Source organism: Helianthus annuus, chromosome 11 (assembly GCF_002127325.2).
Source record: "Helianthus annuus cultivar XRQ/B chromosome 11, HanXRQr2.0-SUNRISE, whole genome shotgun sequence".
Classification (NCBI taxonomy): Eukaryota; Viridiplantae; Streptophyta; class Magnoliopsida; order Asterales; family Asteraceae; genus Helianthus; species Helianthus annuus.
In genome coordinates, this window is record NC_035443.2 from 176,546,695 (window position 1) to 176,568,571 (window position 21,877).

A 21,877-nucleotide genomic window follows, 5' to 3' on the forward strand; every position below is an offset into this window, starting at 1 on the left:
CAATATTATGTCAATTTCTCTTTTAATATATAATTATGAAATAAATTACCTAACCAATTTAATTTTTGATGTAAAACACATTTTGGAATATAAAATGAAATATAAATGAGTTAAACGGGTCAATCTGTCGGTTTAACGTAAACCCAACTTGTTTAGACTAAACCCAAAATCACAAATTTCGTGTAAGATTTGTGTTAAGTTTTCGTTTCTTTCAATAGTTCATACCCCTAAAATTTATCAACTTATAGAAACACCTAGCATAAATAGTACTTTTCTTTGAATATTAGCCTTGTTAAAGAGATATCATCATGTTGAGGTGAGTGGCCACATACTTAATTGGGTGTGCCCACCATTTAGTCACACCAAGTATGTTTATGATTGTATAATTTTATATGTATCTCTAATCTTTAAATATCTTTTTATTTCTTTAAATCCACCTCATTCCCCACCAATTAACTTAGTTCTTACAATCACTCGTGTACTTCTTTTTACTTGTCTCACTTTTACACTAATATTTCATAATTAAAGTATTTGTTTAAATAAACTTTGAAATTAGTATTATGCAAATAAATATAATCAGTTTTTGTTAAATATACTAGAAGTAAAGATAATGAAATATTAGTTCTGAATAGACCGGACCTTTAATATTCATAATTTGATAAAATATCTAATATAATATAACTTTTTAACTAATAATAAATTAATAACTTGTGAATAAATTTATACATTTTTATATAGAGTTTTTAAGTTTTTTAAAAAATAAATTGTACTTTAATAGTGAGGGGCATCCTTTAACTTTAGTCTATCATTGCCATTGAGATACACTGTAGGTGATCTTTTTATATTTGATTAAAATTATTTGAACCTCAACTAAAGAGAGTGTGCATGAATTTATTATTCAAACTTTTTTGGGTGTGTCTAAGAATAGTCCGACTCATCCAATCTAGATTAGTGATAAAAACATGTTTTTCGAAACATATGATTGTAATTTGCCGTACAAATCAGATTTGTTTAATTGTGAATTATAGTCGCTAATAACACAAATACATCTACTGATTTGATCGATAATTGTTAGTCTATTGATTATTTTATAACAAGTTTTTGATTAAATCATTTCTTTTTAAATAATTAATTTACAAGATTACAGACCCTAACAGTAGCAATGTTAATTTGTAAGATTTATTGGATTTGATTGTTGTAATTTACAAGATCTTTAGGGGTTGAATGGATTGTAGTGTTATGATTTACATATAACTAGTTTAGAACAGAAGTACAAAACGTAGTAGAAATTTTATGAAATATAAAAAATACAGGGACTAAAGTAGAAAATAAAAAAGTTTAACCAACTTAGACATAATTATCTCTGATAAATAAGCTTAACCAACTTAGATATAATTATTCAAAGTTTAACTAACTTAGACCGTGGGGTATGGTGGGGCGGGGGTTTGGGGCATGGGTTGACACGTGGAGTTCGAGCCCCCCCCCCCCCCGCGCTGGTGAGTGACGTGTCCGTGGGGTATGGCGGGGCGTGGCTAGCCCGCGTGGCTTGGCCAACTTTATTAAAATAAAAAAAAAAACCTAAAATTAAAAAAAATACACACAACATTTAAAAGCCTAAAATTTTATTAAAATTTCCTAAAAATTACAAAATTCTACCAAAAAAAAGATTACAAAATAAAAAAAAACCCTAAAGCGTTAGACAGATTTCGAAAAGGGCGAGCTTGTCAAACGGCTTCCATCGATCAAGTGTTTGTGGGTAGCGGTTCGGGTATGTGACTTGGGTTGGGGTAGCGATGTGGCCAGCCGGTGGGGTTTGGGGTCATATAGCGATGTGGACAGGTGGGTGGGTGAACCGTTTGGCTTGGCCAAACGGTTATATTTTAAAATTTAAACATGGCCCGCTATGACCTAGCCAACAAGCGAATATGAGACGGCCACGTAGGACCGCTAGGCATTCCCAACACCCGGGCTGAAACTCCCGCCCAAGGGGCCACGCCCAAACCCAAGCCCACCCGGGGTGGTGACTTGGGCGTTTTCAGCCAACCCAAGCCCCAACCCCCGCCCCATACCCCATAGTATTAGACATAATTATCTCAAAAACTGTCTTGAATGTCCAAATTTTAGCTAACTTAAAAAAATAGAGGTTTAAGTTTTCAATATGTTTACATAAAAGGTTTATTATTTATTAATTTTTTTAATATAATCAAACGAACAAACATGAACGAACGTAACCGAACATATTACCGAACGTTCACGAACGCAGTCGAACGAACGCGACCTTTGTTCGTGTTCGTTCGCTAAGCTAACCTAACCAAACGAAATATTTTGTTCGTGTTCGTTCGTTGAGCTAATCGAACGAATATAAACAAACTTCCCACTGAACGATTCACGAACTATTCGCTGAACGTTCAACTTCATTTATAGTCGTATGAGTTGTTTTGCACATTTTGATTTGACATTATGTGTTGTGATTGTGTATTTTGTAGAGCAATGCGCATGACATCATGTTTTTGAAGAAAAAAATAAAGAAAACATAAAAGGAATAGTTCTTGTGAAGTCAAAAGCTATTGAAAGGCTGTCTTAAACAAGGCACGAGTTATCTTAGAAGATTTGGATAGAATTAATGAAGCAAGGGATCTAACAGATTTGGAAGCACAATCGTACCTAGAACATAAGAGCAAGGTTTCAGAGATAAAAGATAAAAAATTGCAAGAAATCAAGCAAAAATCTCGGGATAGATGGGCAATTGAGGGCGACGAAAACTCTGCATTCTTTCATGGTTTTATCAATAGCCAGGATATCTAGAAGTCGATTAAACGGGTTAACAATAAATGCAGAATGGGTGACAGATCCCGTGGTTGTGAAGACAGAAGTGTGCAGGTTTTTTGAAGAAAAATTTAAAGAACCTATGCCCGGGAGACCTGCTTTTACATGTCATCACTTAAAAAAGCTCTTAATTGAGCAAGGTATGTCTCTCATTTCTCCTTTCTCTTTCAATGAGGTAAAAAACGCGGTGTGGGATTGCGGTGGGGATAAGGCACCGGGACCTGATGGGTTCAACTTCGCTTTTATTAAACATTTTTGGGATATCTTGGGTGATGATTTTTTCAACATTATGACTCATTTCCACGAGTATGGTACTATATCTAATGGGTGTAGTTCCTCATTTATCACTCTCATCCCAAAAGTCAATGATCTTTCCGGTCTCAATGATTTTCGGCCGATAAACCTTATTGGGTGCATCAGCAAGGTTATTTCCAAAGTCCTTGCAATCAGGCTCAAAGGGATTATTGGATCGGTAATCTCAGAAGAGCAATCGGCCTATCTATCCGATAGAAATCTACTTGATGGGCCCCTCATTGCTAACGAGGTAATTTCTTGGGTTAAAAAATCAAAATCGAAAGCCATATTTTTCAAAGTTGATTTTGAAAAGGCTTTTGATACGATTAACTGGGGTTTTGTGGATCGAGTATTTAGCCAAATGAACTTCCCAGACAAATGGCGGTTATGGATCAAAGGTATATTCTCTTCAGCTCGATCTTCTGTCTTGGTAAATGGGTCACCCACGGGCGAATTTCAATGCCTTAGGGGAGTTAGACAGGGTGATCCCCTGTCTCCTTTTATATTTATTTTGGCTATGGAAGCACTATCTAGCTTCATGATTAGCGCATCCAATGCTGGAATAATAAAAGGCATTAAACTTCCAAATGAGGGACCAAACTTAACTCATCTCATCTTTGCGGATGATGTTATGATTTTAGGGGAATGTTCGAGGCAAAACATCTCTAATATTAGGCGACTAATGAGATGTTTTTACCTTGTTTCGGGTTTGAAAATTAATTTACAAAAATCATCACTTTTTGGGGTTGGGATTTCTATTGAGGAAAATCTAGATTTGGCTAACCTCTTAAACTGCAATCTCGGGGCACTACCTTTTATTTACCTAGGCCTCAAAGTGGGTGCAAACATGAACTTAGTAAATAATTGGACCCCAGTAATTGATACTTTTTCTTCAAGATTATCCTTATGGAAAGCTTCAACTTTATCAATTAGGGGAAGAACAACTCTCATTAAACCGGTTCTTGACTCACTCCCTTTATATTATTTCTCTTTTTTTCAAGCACCTAATACGGTTTTAAATAAACTTGAGAAACTAAGGAGAGACTTTCTGTGGGGTGGATCAGATGCAATTAACAAAATGCATTGGGTTCGGTGGGAAAATGTTACTAAACCAATTGCAAGCGGGGGTTTGGGTTTGGGTTCTTTAAAAGATATGAACAGCGGACTATTAGCAAAATGGGCGTGGAGATACAAGACAGAGGCAGGAAGGCTATGGAGAAAGGTCATATCAAGTATACATTTCGATCCAAAGCATGGTAACTTTTTGCCCTCAAAAAAAGGCCTATCGTGCGTGTGGAACAATATCGTAAGGAAGGAGGCAGCACTCAAGAAAGATAACATCCATTTAAATCGGCTTATGAAAGGCTCGGTAGGCAATGGAAAAGAGGTGCAATTTTGGACGGACACTTGGGCTTCAAATATATGATTTCAGTACCTTTTTCCAGCTTTATTTTCCTTAGAAAAATACAAGGGATGCATGGTTAGCGATAGATTGAGAGCACCGGGTCCGGTTGATAGAATTGAGTGGCAATGGCATCGAGCACCTTCTTCAAATGCAGAATTAACGGAACTGAATGGGATTGTAGCTATCTTGGCTCAAATCTCCATCACGAATCAAGAAGACAGTTGGACATGGCAAGCAGAAGACTTGGGGATTTTCACAGTTAAATCGGTAAGAAAAATTATATCGAATACTAACACGGTTCCTTGTGATATTATTTTTAAGTGGAATAGATGGATACCGCGTAAAGTAAACATCTTTGGTTGGAGAATGAACTTGGATCGCCTACCCACCAGATGCGCTTTGGAGAAAAGACACATACCTATACCTTCTACTTTATGCCCTCTTTGCAGTGAAGCTAACGAAACTGTTGAGCATTTGTTCACATCATGCTTCGTGTGCTCTATAGTTTGGCACATGGTATCATCTTGGTTATCAATTCCACCCATTTACGCATACACAGTCAGAGACATACTTGGTTTGCACAAAGATATGGCCGGATTAGACGCGAAGAAAATGATCATTCACGCTATTTTGGTAATAGCATGTTGGGGAATTTGGAAACTTCGAAATGAGGTTGTCTTTTCAAGTAAGAGAATCGATATAGCAAGACTTATAGCGGATATCAAGGCATCTAGTTACCTTTGGGTAAAAAATAGAGCAAAATTATTTTCTGTTGAATGGGTAAATTGGTTAGAGTTTGATTTTGTATAAGCTTGTAAGTTTTTTGTTGCTCTTTCTTCTTTTTAATAAAATCAGCAGTTCAAAAAAAAAAAAAAAATAGAAAAGCGAAAGGAATATAGTTCTTATAAATGCAAAATGATTTTGTTTTACTTGACGGAAAAGTTATCGACGGTATCAAAAAATGGATGAAACAAGAATCGTCTCAAATTCTATAACCTAATAAATTTTGAAAAAGAAATAAATTAATTATAGAAACATGTCATTGTAGGTTAAGTTATCCTCCTTCTTTCACTTACGTGTAATTCATTTCCTCCAATTTTAAAACCAAAGAAAACATTCAAAACACTTCTAATATTTAGTAACAATATACAAGTTTGGTTTTCTTTAACAAAAGAAAACATTAAGAACACTTCTAATATTTAGTAACAATATACAAGCTTTGGTTTTCTTTAAGAGAACATTTTGCTACAAAAGTGTTGTATTTAAACTCAATAAAAAATTGCCATTTCCGATGAAAATTCACGACCAAAAAATTTGTCAATTTCATCCAATGTTGTTGGGAATCCATTAGTACTTACCGACGGGTCACATGAATTTCCAAAATGAAAAAAAGAAAAGAAAAGATATTTGTAGTTGGAAAACCAATCGTTTTATAAATCTATCACTATTTATCATTAATTCGCCGCTAAAAACATGTTAGCAATTCGTCGCTAAACATCCGTATGTGATCCTGATCCATCGTTGAACATCAGTTGGTGATATGTCAATAACACTATTACTCATGCTTTATAGTTGGTGACGGATCCTGAACTTTTAAATGCGATTGGGGGGGGGGTGTTCTAAAAAAAGTTGGGGGAACTTAATACATGTAAAATTTTCAATAAAATTTACACTTTCGAAACGAAAAACAAGGGGGTAGGGGCGGAGCTCCCCCTGACCCTAATTAAGATCCTCCCCTATTTATAGTAAAAGTTTGGCGGTAATGCTTGAGAGAGTAAGGTAGTGTTTGGTATGATAGAATTTAAGGCGAAATGAAATGAATCATTTCAATAAAATGGATAAAATGGATGATTCCATAAGAATGTGATTTCTTTCAAATATAAGAATTTTCATTCCTAAGGAAGGGGTTGTTTTTTTTCTATCCTTCAAGGAATAGAAAGACATCTACAATTATTATTATTATTATTATTATTATTATTATTATTATTATTATTATTATTATTATTAGAGTTAATTACACAGTTAGTCCCTGTGGTTTACACTAAATAACAATCTAAGGTACTAAGAGTTTAAAATCACGTTTTAGGGTACTAACTTTTAATTTTTTAACAAAGTAAGGTATTAACGTTAAGTTGCTGTTAAATGCTAACCCTGACACCCTCACGTGCCATAAACGTGAGGGTAAATATGTCATTTAAATGAAGGTCTCCTGCTTTAATTAAACTCTGTTTCATTCAACATCAGTCTATTCATCTTCACCCCATATACTCTGTAAACCCAAATCGAGTAAACCCTGATTTCTAGGGTTTTAGCGTTGAGCGATGGATCTTTTGAGACAAGAAGATGAACCATTTGACTACGTTGGCAAATACGGTAAGTCGCCTACTCAATAATGCTTTATTGGATGCTAAAGGCAATGGATTTTGCATAATTTTCTTGTTCTAAAAGATGATCAATGTTGATTTCAGGTACACAAACAGGATTATTTTCTCTGAAGATACACTACAATGGGCAATTTGGAATCAAAAATCAAAATCTTTGCTACATAACTGGTAAGGTAATCTATGTTGATTTCATGGATACGGACATGTTTTGTATCCATGATGTCAACGATGCTATGAGGTTGTTAGGGTTTTCAGAAGATAAAGTTCATCATTTTTATTTTGTGGTTCCTGGTAGTGAGATACATAGTGGTCTTATGTCTTTAAGCACTGATGATGATGTACGAGTCATGAGTGAATATGTGCTACAAGGTTCCAAAGTTATAAGTCTTTATGTAGAGCATGGTTTAGGCATTGCAACTGAAGATTTGACAGTCAATAATGGTAAAGTAGATGACCCTAAGAATGCACAAGTAGATGAAGATGTGACAGTCAATGCTTGTAATGTAGATGACCCTAAGAATGCACAAGTAGATGAAGATGTGACAGTCAATGTTGGTAATGTAGATGAACCAAAGAATGCACAAGTAGATGAAGAGGTAACAGTGAATGTAGACTTTGATATCAATGATGTTGAAAATAGGACTGAGAAGTTTAGTAATGAAGATGTTGAGAATATCCTAAGACAGACTGTTGTTGATGCTTGTTTTAATGAGCTGTTTAGTGATCACAACACACTTGGTGATGTTTTAAAACCTTATGTAAGGCCAGCTGAACAGAAGGAAAAGGGTAATGAGAATGAAAAGGGTAATGAGACTGAAAAGGGTAATGAGACTGAAAAGGGTAATGAGAATGAAAATGGTAAGGAGACTGAAAAGGCTAAACAGAGTGAAAGGGTTGAACATGATAATGAGGATAGTGGTGATGAGGACATTGTCGATGAGGAAAATGAGGTGTTTGAGGTAGAAGTTGATATGAGTCAGTTTAATGACAAGTTCCAGGCTAAGCATCAGATGAACAATGAAAAAGAAACTGATAATGCTACTGAAACAAGTGTGGATGATACTGAACATGATCCCTTAGAAGAAGAATATCTTAGCAATGATTCCCTTGGCACATCTGAATCTGAAGGAGAACTTACCATTGAAAAGCATAGGAAAAAAGCATTTAGGAGGATTAGGAAACAACAAGAAGCTAGTAAGGAAAAATGTGCATTTTATGTAGGTCAAACATTTGGTGATAATTCACAGGTGAAGACCCTCATCAGAAGACATGCAATTGAAACAAGAAGGGAGATTTTTTTCTGTATGAATGATCAGGAAAGGATAAGGGCCCATTGCAAAGGGAGAATTCCTGATTTTGAAATGGCCCAAGAAAAAGAAGGCCCAAGTGAAAGTCAAAAAGATGGCCCAAATGAAAGTCAGAAAGATGGTGGTAGGTTAACAAAAGAAAACCCTAATAAATGTCCTTGGGTTGTGTATGTGGCTAAGCTTAAAGATGAACCTACCTGGGTGGTTAAAACCTATAACCCACAACATAAGTGTTTTCAGACAAGAACTTCAAGACACTTCACATCTGAATGGATATCCAAGGAGATAATGTTGGATATTGAATCAAACCCCAAGATCCCAATCAAAGCTATCAAGGATCAGTTGCAGAGGAAATTCATGATGGAAGTTTCAACAATGAAGGCATTATGGGCCAAAAATATGGCTGCAAAGCATGTGATTGGTGATTATACAAAGCAATACAGGCTGCTAAGGGATTATGGCCTTGAACTACAAAGAACAAACCCTAACACAACTTTTAAAATTGACCTTGAACCATCCAGTGTTAATGCTTCTTCAAGTAACAGGGTTTTCAGAAGGGTGTACATCTGTCTTGGTCCATTGAAGGAGGGATTTAAGGCTTGCAAAAGAGAAATCCTTGGTTTGGATGGAGCTTTTATGAAGGGGCCATTCCCTGGTCAACTGTTGACTGCTGTGGCTATGGATCCCAATAATGGGATCTACCCACTGGCATATGCTATAGCTGAGGCAGAGTCAAAAGATTCCTGGACATGGTTCTTGGATCTTTTAAGGGATGATCTTGAATTACCTGTGAATGCCAATTTCACTTTCATCTCAGATAGGCAGAAAGGAATCATCCCAGCCATTGCTGCTGTCTTCCCTAGTGCAGAACACAGATATTGTGTTAGACACATTCATCAGAATTTCAGGTTACAATGGAGGGGAAAGGCATACAAGGACATGTTGTGGGCCATAGCTACAGCCAATACAGTTCAGCAGTTCCAAGACAAAATGGAGGAAATGAGATTGATGAACCCTGATGCTCATCACTATCTAAGCCAAATTCCAGCAGTTCATTGGACAAGAAGTCACTTTTCAGGTATAATATTTATTGTAATTCAATTGTTTAAACACTATTGTTGGTTTGTATAACAATTTGTGTTGTTAACAGGTAGGGCTAAGACTGAGGTGTTGTTAAACAATTTGTGTGAGGTGTTTAATGCAAGATTGGTGGATGGTATGTATGATTACTTAACTGAATTTATGTTATTATATTTATGTTATTATATGTGTTTAATCAATTCATGTGATTATATTTGATTATGTTAACAGGCAGGGATAAGCCCATTATCAGTGCTCTTGAATATGTTAGAGAGTATTGCATGAAAAGGATTGTCAATGTGCTGAAGGTTATTGCTAAGACTGATGGTGTGCTGACTCCAAAAGCTGCTGAGCATTTTGAGCTTGTCAAAAAACATGCAGCCAATTTAATTGTCCAGTGGAATGGTGGTCCTAAGTATCAAGTTAGTTGTTATTTGGGTGAAAGATATGGAGAGCAGTTTGTTGTGGATGTCATTGAGAGGACCTGCACATGCAGGAAATGGGAAATAAGGGGCATGCCTTGTACACATGCTGTTGCCACCAACTGGGATATGGCTGCAAATGGTTTGAAGGTAATTTCATTACTGCAACTGAAGTGGCTGCAAATGGTTTAAAGTTAATTAATGTATTTTTTTTTGTTTGCACAGGTTGACATACCAGAGAGATGGGTGGATGAGTGCTACTGGTTGTCTACATGGAAGAAGGTATACTCTTACAAAATAGGCCCAATCAATGGAAGAAGCATGTGGCCTAGGGCACACTGTAGTACAAAACTCCTTGAACCAATGTACCACAAACCTGTTGGCAGACCCAGGAAGATGAGAAGAAAGGATGAAATGGAGAAGGAAGATAGCATGGTTAAAGATGGCAAGTTGAGTAGGAAATGGAAGACAGTGACATGTGGAAGCTGTGGAGGAAAAGGTCACAATAAAAGAAGGTGCACCGGACAAGGCTCAACTGCTGCTCAATCTAGTTAAATAGGATGTTTGGTTATGCTTTTTGATGCTTTTTTATGTTATTAGGCTGCTAAAACTTCTGGTTATCCTTTTTGATGTTATTAGGATGTTTGGGATATGTTATCAAACAGTTTGGGATATGGTTTTTGTAAAACTGTTGTTACCAGTTTGGGATATGTTCAGTTTTATCTTATGTTCAGTTTTATCTTATGTTCAGTTTTATCTTATGTTCAGTTTTGTAAGACTTTGGTTTTATCAGTTTGGTCAATTTGCCTTGTCAGGTTTACTTGTCAGGTTTTAAAGACATATTATGGTCAATTTGCCTTGTCAGGTTTACTTGTCAGGTTTTAAAGCCATATTATGGTCAACTTCATTATAAACAACTTCATTATAAACAAAACACACTTTATTACAAACAAAACACACTTTATTACAAACAAAACACAGCCTTCACATTTCATTACTGGACTAACATTATGAATCATTACTGGAATAACATTATGAAGGCTTCAAGAGAAGACTGATCAAAACAACTACAAGGATTAACACTAAAAGGCCAACAAGTATACACCAACTCATCACTAATGCAGCATCCTTTCTTCTAATTTCATGCTTCAATTCTTCAAATCTGACTTCAATGCTCGAACTGTGATTTGGGGCTTTATGAAACCCTAACTCTGGGGATGGAGGAGAGTTCACAGGAGGATCAATCCACACAAAGAACTTACATTTTGATCTCTGAAAATAAAAAATTTCAGTAAACACACGAATTTAGGTGATAAGGGGATTCAAATACTTACCATTTGTGGGCATGTATAAAATCTCCGTTCAGGGTTTTTGGAGGTCTTCGATGTCTTCATCAATGCTGCTCTACCACACTTGCACATCACCATGACGGCTGTTAGGGTTTAGTATGTATCTTCGATGTCTCTGTTCACAGATGAGGAAAGGGGGAAGAGCATGTTAGATTTAGGGTTATAAATTGGGAGGGAAAGCAGTTCATTAGGATTAAATGACATTTTTACCCTCACGTTTATTGCACGTGAGGGTGTCAGGGTTAGCATTTAACAGCCAACTAACCTTAGGACCTTACTTTGTTAAAAAATTAAAAGTTAGTACCCTAAAACGTGATTTTAAACTCTTAGTACCTTAGATTGTTATTTAGTGTAAACCACAGGGACTAACTGTGTAATTAACTCTTATTATTATTATTATTATTTCTTTTACTATTAATATATTTTTATTATTATATTACATATTTTATTATTATTTAGAAAATTATATAATTGTCGTTTTTATTAATTGTATTTCATTACTCGTTTTATTTTGCTTATAAAACTGTACAAAGTAACGATTCATTCTATTCGTATATAGGTAACCAAATATTGCAACGGAATGGAATAATCTATTTCATTCCGTTGTCCATTTTATTTCTTAATTCATTTCGTTCTCTTCTTCATTCCATTACTTCATACCAAACAAACCCTAAGAGTTGGGCGCATATCTTCAATGTTTGGTCGGCAAAAATAACACCCATTAACTTTGTTTTAGTCGGTAAATGCGAATCTAATTATTCTTAGACACATATATCTTTTCATACCACATTTTTCTTTTATGTACACTACTTTTATGCACCTTTAAAAGAAAATTCTGACAATAAAAAACCATTAATATTATTCTCAAGATTTTCATGATAAGTATATTTATATTCTTGGGATATATAAGTTTTTAGGAATAAGTAGAATTATGTTTCTCGTTACTCAATAGTTAAAAATATTCCCAAGAAAAGATTTTTTTACCTCAGAATTCTATTAATTAATTGTTGTTCACAATTAATGGGGAACCTCGAACGAAAATCAGGTCCGTAGAAAATGTATTTTACATCTTAAATATATATATATATATATATATATATATATATATATATATATTTAAGAAATTAACTCATTCATTAAAAACCACAGGTTTTGTCACATGCATCCAAACAACCCTAGTCACGTCACTCGTAAGCTACTCGAAATCGCCTTATAAATTTTAATCAAGCCGAGGTTATATAAGTTTGAATCTGATTAAAGCTGTATTAAACAAGCTGAAGCCTCAAACTTTATATACCACGCTTTACAAGGCTCGCAAGCCAAATGATCATACATTTCTCTAAATTTATTAATTTTTAATTTAAAATGATAAATACATAATTACATAGTAACTATTATTACGTATCTATACTATATAATAAAAGAAACCACTTTAGGTACACTTGTCATCATATCAAGTCATCTCTTATAGATAATATTATTTTAGTTTAATCTAAAATGTAATTTTGTAAATATTATATTTTAAAAGTATGTTCTGTTATATCATAGATTCGATTTTCAAAATTATATCAAATACTTTTAAAAATCTTCAATCTCAACAAAGCATATCACTTTTAATAATATAATATATTTCTTAGAACTATATTCCTAATACTCGATTGAATTTACCTTTATTTGTTACTCCATGTTTATGCTAAACATATTAGTTGTGTTTTTAGATTGATAAAAAAACTAGATCGAAAAAGACTTTTTTTCTTACGGTAAAAGCATCACAATCAGGCAATGAATCCAAGATCAATTGATATGGAAGGAAGTAAACTCATGACCTTCCAATGTGGAGGTTATAGGTTGGAGTCAGATCTCAAAGAATACGAATATTCATATTATTTTTGTAATTGTAACCGTTTTGTTTTTAAAGGAGGATAAACAAAATAATTAAAGAGATTTAGTAGCTTTTTAAAGGAGGATAAAAAAAGAATTAAAGAGATTTAGTAGCTTTGATTGATACCAACCTCCTTCTAAAACCGATACAAACTCATACGACCACCGGTATATACTTTATAACTATCACATTAATCTTCATTTTTTTAAATACATATCTTGACAATTGTATATGTTAACAACTTACATTATACTTCATTCAATTATTATTCATTCATAAATATGTTTTTATATGACATTACTTTTTATTATTAGTTATAAGATCACATTTATTTATCTGCCCGTGTAATACACGGGGTTTTCTACTAAATATTATTTAATTTAATATCTTATATTATAGATAAACCTCCTACTAAATATTATTAGTTTAATATCTTATGGATAATTATTATTTAGTTTAATCTTCATCTCATTTATAATCTAATCTAACTACTATAATAAAAGAAACCATTTAGGGACACTTGTCATCATATTAGGCAATCTCTTATAGATAATTATTATTTTAATTTAATCTCTTCCAATTAATTATAGATAATCCTTCAATAAAATATTACTTAATTTAATATCTTATATTATAGATAACTCTCCTACTAAATATTATTAGTTTAATATCTTATGAATAATTATTATTTAGTGTAATCTCCTTCTCATTTATAATATTATTTATTTGACTTAATTATATTTGAACGTTTTGTTTAGTTTGGTATAAAATAAATTTTACGAAACTTAAAATAAAATTAACTAATATTATTTATCATTTATACATTTACGGAGTTTTAAATAAAGGGTTAAATTTATTGAGACTTCGTTAACAAATTTTGCAACAACAGAATAATCTATTTTTATCACGAAAACCAAACTTTGTATTAATATATTAAATATTTTTATTTTCACTGTATAAAATTACATTTACTCGACCCATGTAACACATGAGGTTTTTTAAGATATAACTTTTTATTATTTGATATATAAAATTAGATTTACTCAATTCGTAGAATACACGAGGTTTTTTAAGGATACATATTTTTTATTATTTAGTACAAAAAATTACATTTATTCAAACCATGTAATGCGCATATTTTTAAAGATGTAATTTTTTTTATTGTTTGGTATATAAAATTACATTTATTCAACCCGTGTAATAAATGAGGTTTTTTATAGATGTATTATTTTATTATTTGATTAACAATATTACATTTATTTAACCCGTGTAATACACGTGGTTTTAAAGATATAACTTTTTTATTTTGTATATAAAATTATATTTATTCAACATGTACAATATGGTTCTTATAGATATAATTTTTTATTATTTAATATATAAAATTATATTTATTCAACCTGTACAATAATGGGGTTTTGAAGATATATTATTCTATTATTTAGTATATAAAATTTATTTATTCAACCCCGTGTAATACACGGGGTTATAACCTAGCATTATTTATTTGAATTAACTATATTTGAACGTTTTTTTAGTTTGGTATCAAATAGATTTTACGAAACTTAAAATAAATTAACTAATATTATTTATCATTTATACATTTATGGAGTTTTAAATAAAGGGTTAAATTTATTGAGACTTCGTTAACAAATTTTGCAACAACAGAATAATCTATTTTTATCACGAAAACCAAACTTTGTATTAATATATTAAATATTTTTATTTTCACTATACAAAATTACATTTACTCGACCCATGTAATACATGAGGTTTCTTAAAATATAACTTTTTATTATTTGATATATAAAATTAGATTTATTCAATTCGTACAATACACGGGTTTTTTTAAGGATATATATTTTTTATTGTTTAGTATAGAAAATTACATTTATTCAAACCGTGTAATGCGCATATTTTAAAGATGTAATTTTTTTATTATTTGGTATAAAAAGTTACATTCGTTCAACCCGTTGTAATAAATGAGGTTTTTTAAAGATGTATTATTTTATTATTTGGTAAAAAATATTACATTTATTCAAGTCGTATAATATACGTGGTTTTAAAGATATAACTTTTTTATTTAGTATATAAAATTAAAATTTTCAACCCATACAATATGGTTGTTATAGATATAACTTTTTATTTATTAATATATAAAATTATATTTATTTAACCCGTATAATAAATGAGGTTTTTAAAGATATACTGTTTTAATATCTATACTATATAATAAAGTAAACCTATAGGGGTCAAATGTCGTATTACTACATATTCTCAGAATTGTTTTCCTACCTTTTTTAATCTCTAATTTAGTTTATTTCTTTGAGGTTTGAAATATTATTTATATATTTTCGAACTGGGAAGTGATAAGCCATAACTATAGATAAGTTTTATTTTACGTATTCTTTATGTTTAAATATTATTTATATATTTCCTAATTGATAAATGATAAGCCATAATTATAGATAAGTTTTTTACGTATTCTTTAGATTCAAATGTTATTTATATTTCTAGCTGAATTCATTTGATTACTTTACAAATTTCATAATATTAATAATATTCTTAAGAAAATTCAACCTAAAGAAAATTCAATTCATTCATAATTTTATTATTATTATTATTATTATTATTATTATTATTATTATTATTATCATTATTATTATGTGGTTCTATAATCATAATGTTACACAAAAAAAACTACATAAAAGATAACCGACTTATAGCCTAGCGCTATCATGACGTGTGAAAAATGTGTTCCTACAAATTATCTACCAAACTGTATAAAATTCCTTCGATTTTCTAATAAAATATTATCTACAAATTTAAATTGTTAATATAATAAATCTTATCCAACTTTGAATTTGAAATAGAATCCTTATATTTTCTAATAAAATATTATCTTCAAATTTAAATTGTTAATTTGTGATAAGACGTTTTTAAATAAACCAAATTATCTATCATGAAAACCAAACTTAATATTGTTAGATAAATATAATATCCACACGGTAAGTAATATATTAATCAAAATTAAAAGAATATTAACATAACATTTCGTCAATTAATATTTCACATGCTTTAGTATTAATATAAATAATGATATTATATTTAATATAATAAATATGGTATTATACAAAAAATGTGATGATATATATCTTACCAGCTCTTATCAGTCAGGTGTTATAATCTTTGAGAAAGCCGTTTTATTTTGATTTAGTTTAGTTTATAAAAACAAACCTAACTTTTAACATTTTTATTATTTAATATGTAAAATTAAATTTACTCAACCCGTATAATAACCGAGATTTTTAAAGATATAACTTTTTAATTATTTATTATACAAAATTACATGTATTTAACCCGTGTAACACACGGGGTTATAACCTAGTAATTATGATAAAAGTAACTAAAAGTATATCTTTTCCATATAAAATTTGAATTATGAATAAATATATATGTATATGTATATGTGTGTATGGTTGCGTACACGTAGTTGCGTATAAATAAACTAATTTGAATAACGGATAAATAATAAAAGAACCTAACCCAAGCTCAGATAGAGCTTCAAAATTTACTAACAATCCAAGCTAGGGCTTTAGACATAGAACTGAAAGTGAGCTGAGCTTGAACATAGAGAGTTCGATGTCAGCTTCTTTACATTGTTAGCAATGGCGGACCCAAGCCCAGCCTAAGGTGGGCAGGCGCACCCTCGGGGAAAAAAAATTTAGTGCTAAGTTTCGTCGAAAATCCCGTCCGCACCCCTTGGAATTTTTCTCCGCACCCCTTGGAATTTTTCGTCCGCACCCCTTGGAATTTTTAGACCGCACCCTTGAAATTTTTCGTCCGCACCCCTTAGGTAAAAAGTGTTATCAATTTATATTTTAAATTTTTTTTAGTAAACTCTTATTTAAAAAAAAATACTACCTAAATTATATAATTTTTAATACCTAACTAACTAAACCCAAATACCCATACCTTTACCCACTTATAATTCCTAACTAGCTAGCCCACTAAGTCTTAGCCCATTAACCAAACCCAAAAATATTTCAAACTATAATAAAATAATTAAAGCCTAAAACCTTTAGAAATTCTCTCCCGCTCTCTCTCTCTCTCTCTTGCGTCCCTGCATTGCCAACGAACAACATTACCCGACGACAATAGTCCAGCAGCCGGCGATCACCGTAATCAGCCACCATACCACCGTCGTTTGACACCAAATCTAACCGGAATCCGAACACGGGTAAGTTTCTTTGTTATTTTGATGATTTTGGTTGATATTATAGGAGAAAAAAGTGTAATAAAGTTGTTAAATAGGTTTGAAATTTTGTGTGTTTTGACGTTGTTTATGGTTGTTTAGATGATTTTTAGGGTGATTATGTTGTTTATATATTTTTTAGGGTGATTATGTTGTTTATATATTTTTAGGGTGATTACAACTTACGTTATGATTTCTAGGGCTTGAAAAGTTGAAAATTAAAATTAAAATTGAAACATTATGTTATGGAGCGATGAACTTATGTTATATAGAGAAAGAATTGCTTAAGAAATTAGTTTTAGATGATGTTTTGGATAGATTTCAAAAAATGAAAACCCGTAGGGCGTCGACGTTTTAATTATGTTTGTAACAAGGTTTGACATGTTTTTGATGATTATATAAATTTAGTTTGATGTTCGTTTGTTTTACATGACCCGACCCGACCCGACCCGATACGAACCGATTTTTTTACTTATATACCTAGGGGCCTAAAATTTTTAAAAATGTTCCGCACCCCCATAGAAAAATTCCTGGATCCGCCACTGATTGTTAGTCAGCTATACTTACATATGTAAACTTTAAAGAAAATAAAACCACTTTATATAGTGTATTAAACACAACAATATAAAAGGGCATTTAGTTCAATGGTATTTTGGTGTGTTAAATGGTGTCCCCTCCTTTAAAGGTTGAGTGTTCGAGTCCTGTTATAAATCGTGAAATAGATTAGACGGGAGTTTGAGTTGTCATTAGAAAAATTTAACACAACTACCGGTTATACCTTTTAACCATGGATATTATTTATTTAGTGATTTAGAAAACTTCTCTTTCTAGAAAGAAGGTAGGATTGTTAGAATTCCTTTTTAAAAGGTTTGTAATCTAAGAAAACCCAATCAAGATCGTGAAATCTAAAAGCGAAAAAAAAAACAGGTTGTGTGTAATTCTGACACATAAAATAAAAGTTTAAAGGCAAATTAGATTTAAATAATCCCAACTCACTGTTATTGGCCAATAATAATTCCAACTCGTTTAATCACCAATAATAATCCGAACTATTCACTTTTGTTTGTAAAATACTCCCAGTTAAAAAAACACTAACTAGGTTAAAAAATTGCTGATGTGGCATGCCACGTCACCTGCCACATCAGTTGCCACGTCATCAAAAATGCCATGTAGACAGCCATGTCAGCTGCCACGTCATCAAAAAATGCCACATCAACTGCCACGTCAGCAAATTTGCTGATGTGGCATGCCATGTCACCTGCCACGTCAGCAATTTTTTAACCTAGTTAGTGTTTTTTTAACTGAGAGTATTTTACAAACAAAAGTGAATAGTTCGGATTATTATTGGTGATTAAATGAGTTGGGATTATTATTGGCCAATAAAAATGAGTTGAGATTATTTAAATTCAATTTGCCAAGTTTAAATTATATAATAATAATAATAATAATAATAATAATAATAATAATAATAATAATAATAATAATAATAATAATAATAATAATAATTTTCATGACTATATAGACATGGGGTAACATCAAATAAAAATATTATTTTGTCTAATTAGTACGAGAAGAAATCTTAACATTTCATTTTTCAAATCAATGGTTAAGATGAAGAGAAGTGAAAGGGTATCTTGAGAAAATTCTATTTGTGGACTTTCTCTCTCCACATGTAAGGCATATGCATATTTCACCATCATTTTTTAAATATTCATAACTTTTTTATACGGCATTATTTTTTCATAAAAATTTCATCGTAAAATCGAGCGTCCTTTTATCTTTAATTTGAGTACCATATTGCTATATAAAATATGAAGACTAAAAAAACCCACTAAAATGTGTTGTATTTCTATGTTGTATAACATTTTTTTTGTGCTGAATTTTTGTACTATATTTTTGTGTTGACTTTTTTATCTTAAAATTTTTTCTCAATTTTTTTGTGCTGGATTTTTTTTGTATTAATTTTTTTTTGCTGAATTTTTTCGTGCTATATTTTTTTGTACTAGATTTTTTTGTGCTATATTTTTTTACTACATTTTTTGTACTATATTTTTTTGTACTACATTTTTTGTATGCTAGATTTTTTTTTACTAGATTTTTTTTTGTTGTATTTTTAAAAAACAAAAGGGGTGCCACATGTCATTTTCACTCCTATTTATAAGAACCAAAATGCCCTTTATTGCTACTTATTAGGAGTGCCACATGTCATCATCACAATCCTTCTTATGCTACTTAGGCAAAATCCACTTTTTAGTGGATCCTTATTAGTGTTCTAGATATATTTTTATGTTATTCTATACTTAGGCTACTTAGGTAAAATTCACTTTTTAGTGGATCCTTATTAGTGTTCTAGATATATTTTTATGTTATTCTATACAATATGTTTCTAAGTATTGCTAAATTTATAATTTTCTCTTATTCCAAAAGTTAAAACTGAAACACAATAACAATACATTTGATGTCATGTCAATTGTAAGATGTCATGTCCAAATGGAGCATATACGTATTAATTACATTTGATAACAAATAACAATTTAACATGTATGTGTAATTAAAGAGTGTTGGGCACTAAAAATTAATAGCTTATCTTTATGATCCTAAATCGGCAACATATGCATCAAAAGCAAAGCAAGTACGTGAAATATATGTTTATCGCACTAAGTCTAAGTGTGGGTACCACGTAACCATATGAAAAGTTACATTTTTAGCCCGTTAATCCATCTAACTGACCTTAATCACAGTATCACACTCTTTATTTACGAATGACACCAACAAACGTAAACCGAATGGAACGAAACCAAATCAAACTAGAAAACACATAACCGGATTGATCTTAAAGTAGGTTGCGTGAAACATATAAATTACCACATTATGGTATAGGATTGTCCTACAACATCATTACTCCCCATAGATAACTTTAAAAAGAAGTGGCCTTTTGCTCGAAACAGAAACTAGTGCTTTCATACGTAACTTTCACTTTGCATTATTGTCACCATTGCCCATCAACAAATCACACAAACCCAATATAGGTTTTGTGAGCCGCGCTTAAAACTATATCTGCTTCAAGCTTTATGAAATAAGAAACTTAGGGATGTAAATAAGCCAAGTGATATGGGTTGCTTCAGACCAACTCGCTTAAATCCCGAACAGAGAGCTGAGCTTAAACGAGCTCAAACCAAAACATGCTTGTTTGATAAACGAACCCGAGCGTCATACACTCAACTATACTCGCAAGCCCTAACAAGCCTCCATTATTTATGTAAATTTAATGTAATAAATATAGATTGCATAATAGCAATAATTATATATATAATTATGATAAAATAACTAAATAATGTAATAAATATAGATTGCATAATAACAATAAGTAATAACTATATATAGGGGAAGGTTCAAATGAAAACCACTAGTTATTGTGAAAACTAACTAAGAGCATTCACATTCTATCCACCAAATCTTGAGAGATGGGTTTTTAAATTATAAAAAGTGGTTTAAGTGGTTGTGAGTGGAGGAGAGAGAAAATGTTACTGTTCATCTGTATATTTGGGGGGACACTGTTCACTCTGTATAATTTTTTAATATATTTTGAAAGTGGTTGTGAGTAGAGGAGAGAGAAAATGTAATATATATTGAAAAGGAGAGAGAAAAAGTATTTGTTTTTAGTGGAAATATATTGATATAGGAGTTGTTTTCTAGTGGAATGTATGTATATTTTTAGTGGATTGAATGTGAATGCTCTAAAACCCACTAAAAAGGAGGGAGGGAAGACTTTTAATGAAGGAGGGGTAAAATTGGAACAAAAAATATATAACTTTTCAAACATTTCTCATTTCTCCATACGTTATCATTTTAAAACAAAAATGGCACCATAAGATCACAAATTTTCTTATCTTTCATTCAAGTATATTCGAGCATTTTTTTTATGACATAAAAAAAGATTTATGGTGTCGTCTTGTTTTCAATACTATTATTATAATAGTGCACATGTGCAATATAACATGTACTACAATGTGCATTACATGCTTAAAATTAGTTTTTGATTCTAGTTTAGCTTTTAGGGTTAGTTTTTTTGGAGGTTTAGGATTAGGATTAGGTTTTTGGGTGTGGGGGGGAGGGGGGTTTAGGTTTTTGGGGGGTGGGGGTGGGGGGGTTAGGTTTTTTTCGGGTTTATGTTTAGGGTTTAGTTTTAGGTTTTCGGGAGGGTGGGGGGGGTGGGGGGGGGGGGGTTTAGGTTTTTTTTGGGGGGAGGGGGGGTTAGGCTTTTGGTGGGAGGGTGAATTTAGGTTTTGGGGGGTGGGGGGGTGGGGGGTGGGGGGTTTAGGTTTTTGGGGGGTGTCGGTGGGGGGGTGGGTTAAGTGGTTTAGGCTTTCCGTATTAGTGCACATGTGCAGTACAACCAATTTTTTTTTTTTTTTAAATTTTTTTTCCATATATAAAAAGTAGCGATTTTTCTAAAAAAAATTAAAAAAAAAAAATTTGTATGTTTTTTAGGTTTTTTTAGGCTTTTTTTAGTTAGTTTTCGAGTTTTCACAATAAAAGTGGTTTTCATTTGAACCATCCCCACTATATATATATATATATATATATATATATATATATATATATATATATATAGGGTTGAGTTCAATTCAGAGCTACTAATAAATAATTATTTTCTTTATATATTTTTATAT

General features: G+C 31.7%; 3 protein-coding genes across 3 annotated transcripts; 2 read left to right on the forward strand and 1 right to left on the reverse strand.

Moving 5' to 3' along the window:
• The first annotated feature begins 4,597 nt into the window (after positions 1-4,597).
• On the forward strand, positions 4,598-5,335 carry LOC110888862. The gene has a single exon (XM_022136362.1). It carries the CDS (start codon positions 4,598-4,600, stop codon positions 5,333-5,335), a length of 738 nt encoding a protein of 245 aa, XP_021992054.1.
• Positions 5,336-6,552: 1,217 nt separating this feature from the next.
• LOC110888863 lies at positions 6,553-10,336 on the forward strand. The gene is made up of 5 exons (XM_022136363.2): positions 6,553-6,898; positions 6,994-9,294; positions 9,367-9,432; positions 9,528-9,868; positions 9,944-10,336. Exons 1-5 carry the CDS (start codon positions 6,847-6,849, stop codon positions 10,271-10,273), a joined length of 3,090 nt encoding a protein of 1,029 aa, XP_021992055.1. The 5' UTR covers positions 6,553-6,846; the 3' UTR covers positions 10,274-10,336.
• Positions 10,337-10,640: 304 nt separating this feature from the next.
• On the reverse strand, positions 10,641-11,231 carry LOC110887390. Its single transcript, XM_022135056.2, has 2 exons — positions 11,053-11,231; positions 10,641-10,990 (listed from the first exon to the last, which is right to left on the reverse strand). The coding sequence occupies exons 1-2, from the start codon at positions 11,143-11,145 to the stop codon at positions 10,751-10,753; spliced, it is 333 nt and encodes a 110-aa protein (XP_021990748.1). The 5' UTR covers positions 11,146-11,231; the 3' UTR covers positions 10,641-10,750.
• Between the last annotated feature and the right edge of the window lie 10,646 nt (positions 11,232-21,877).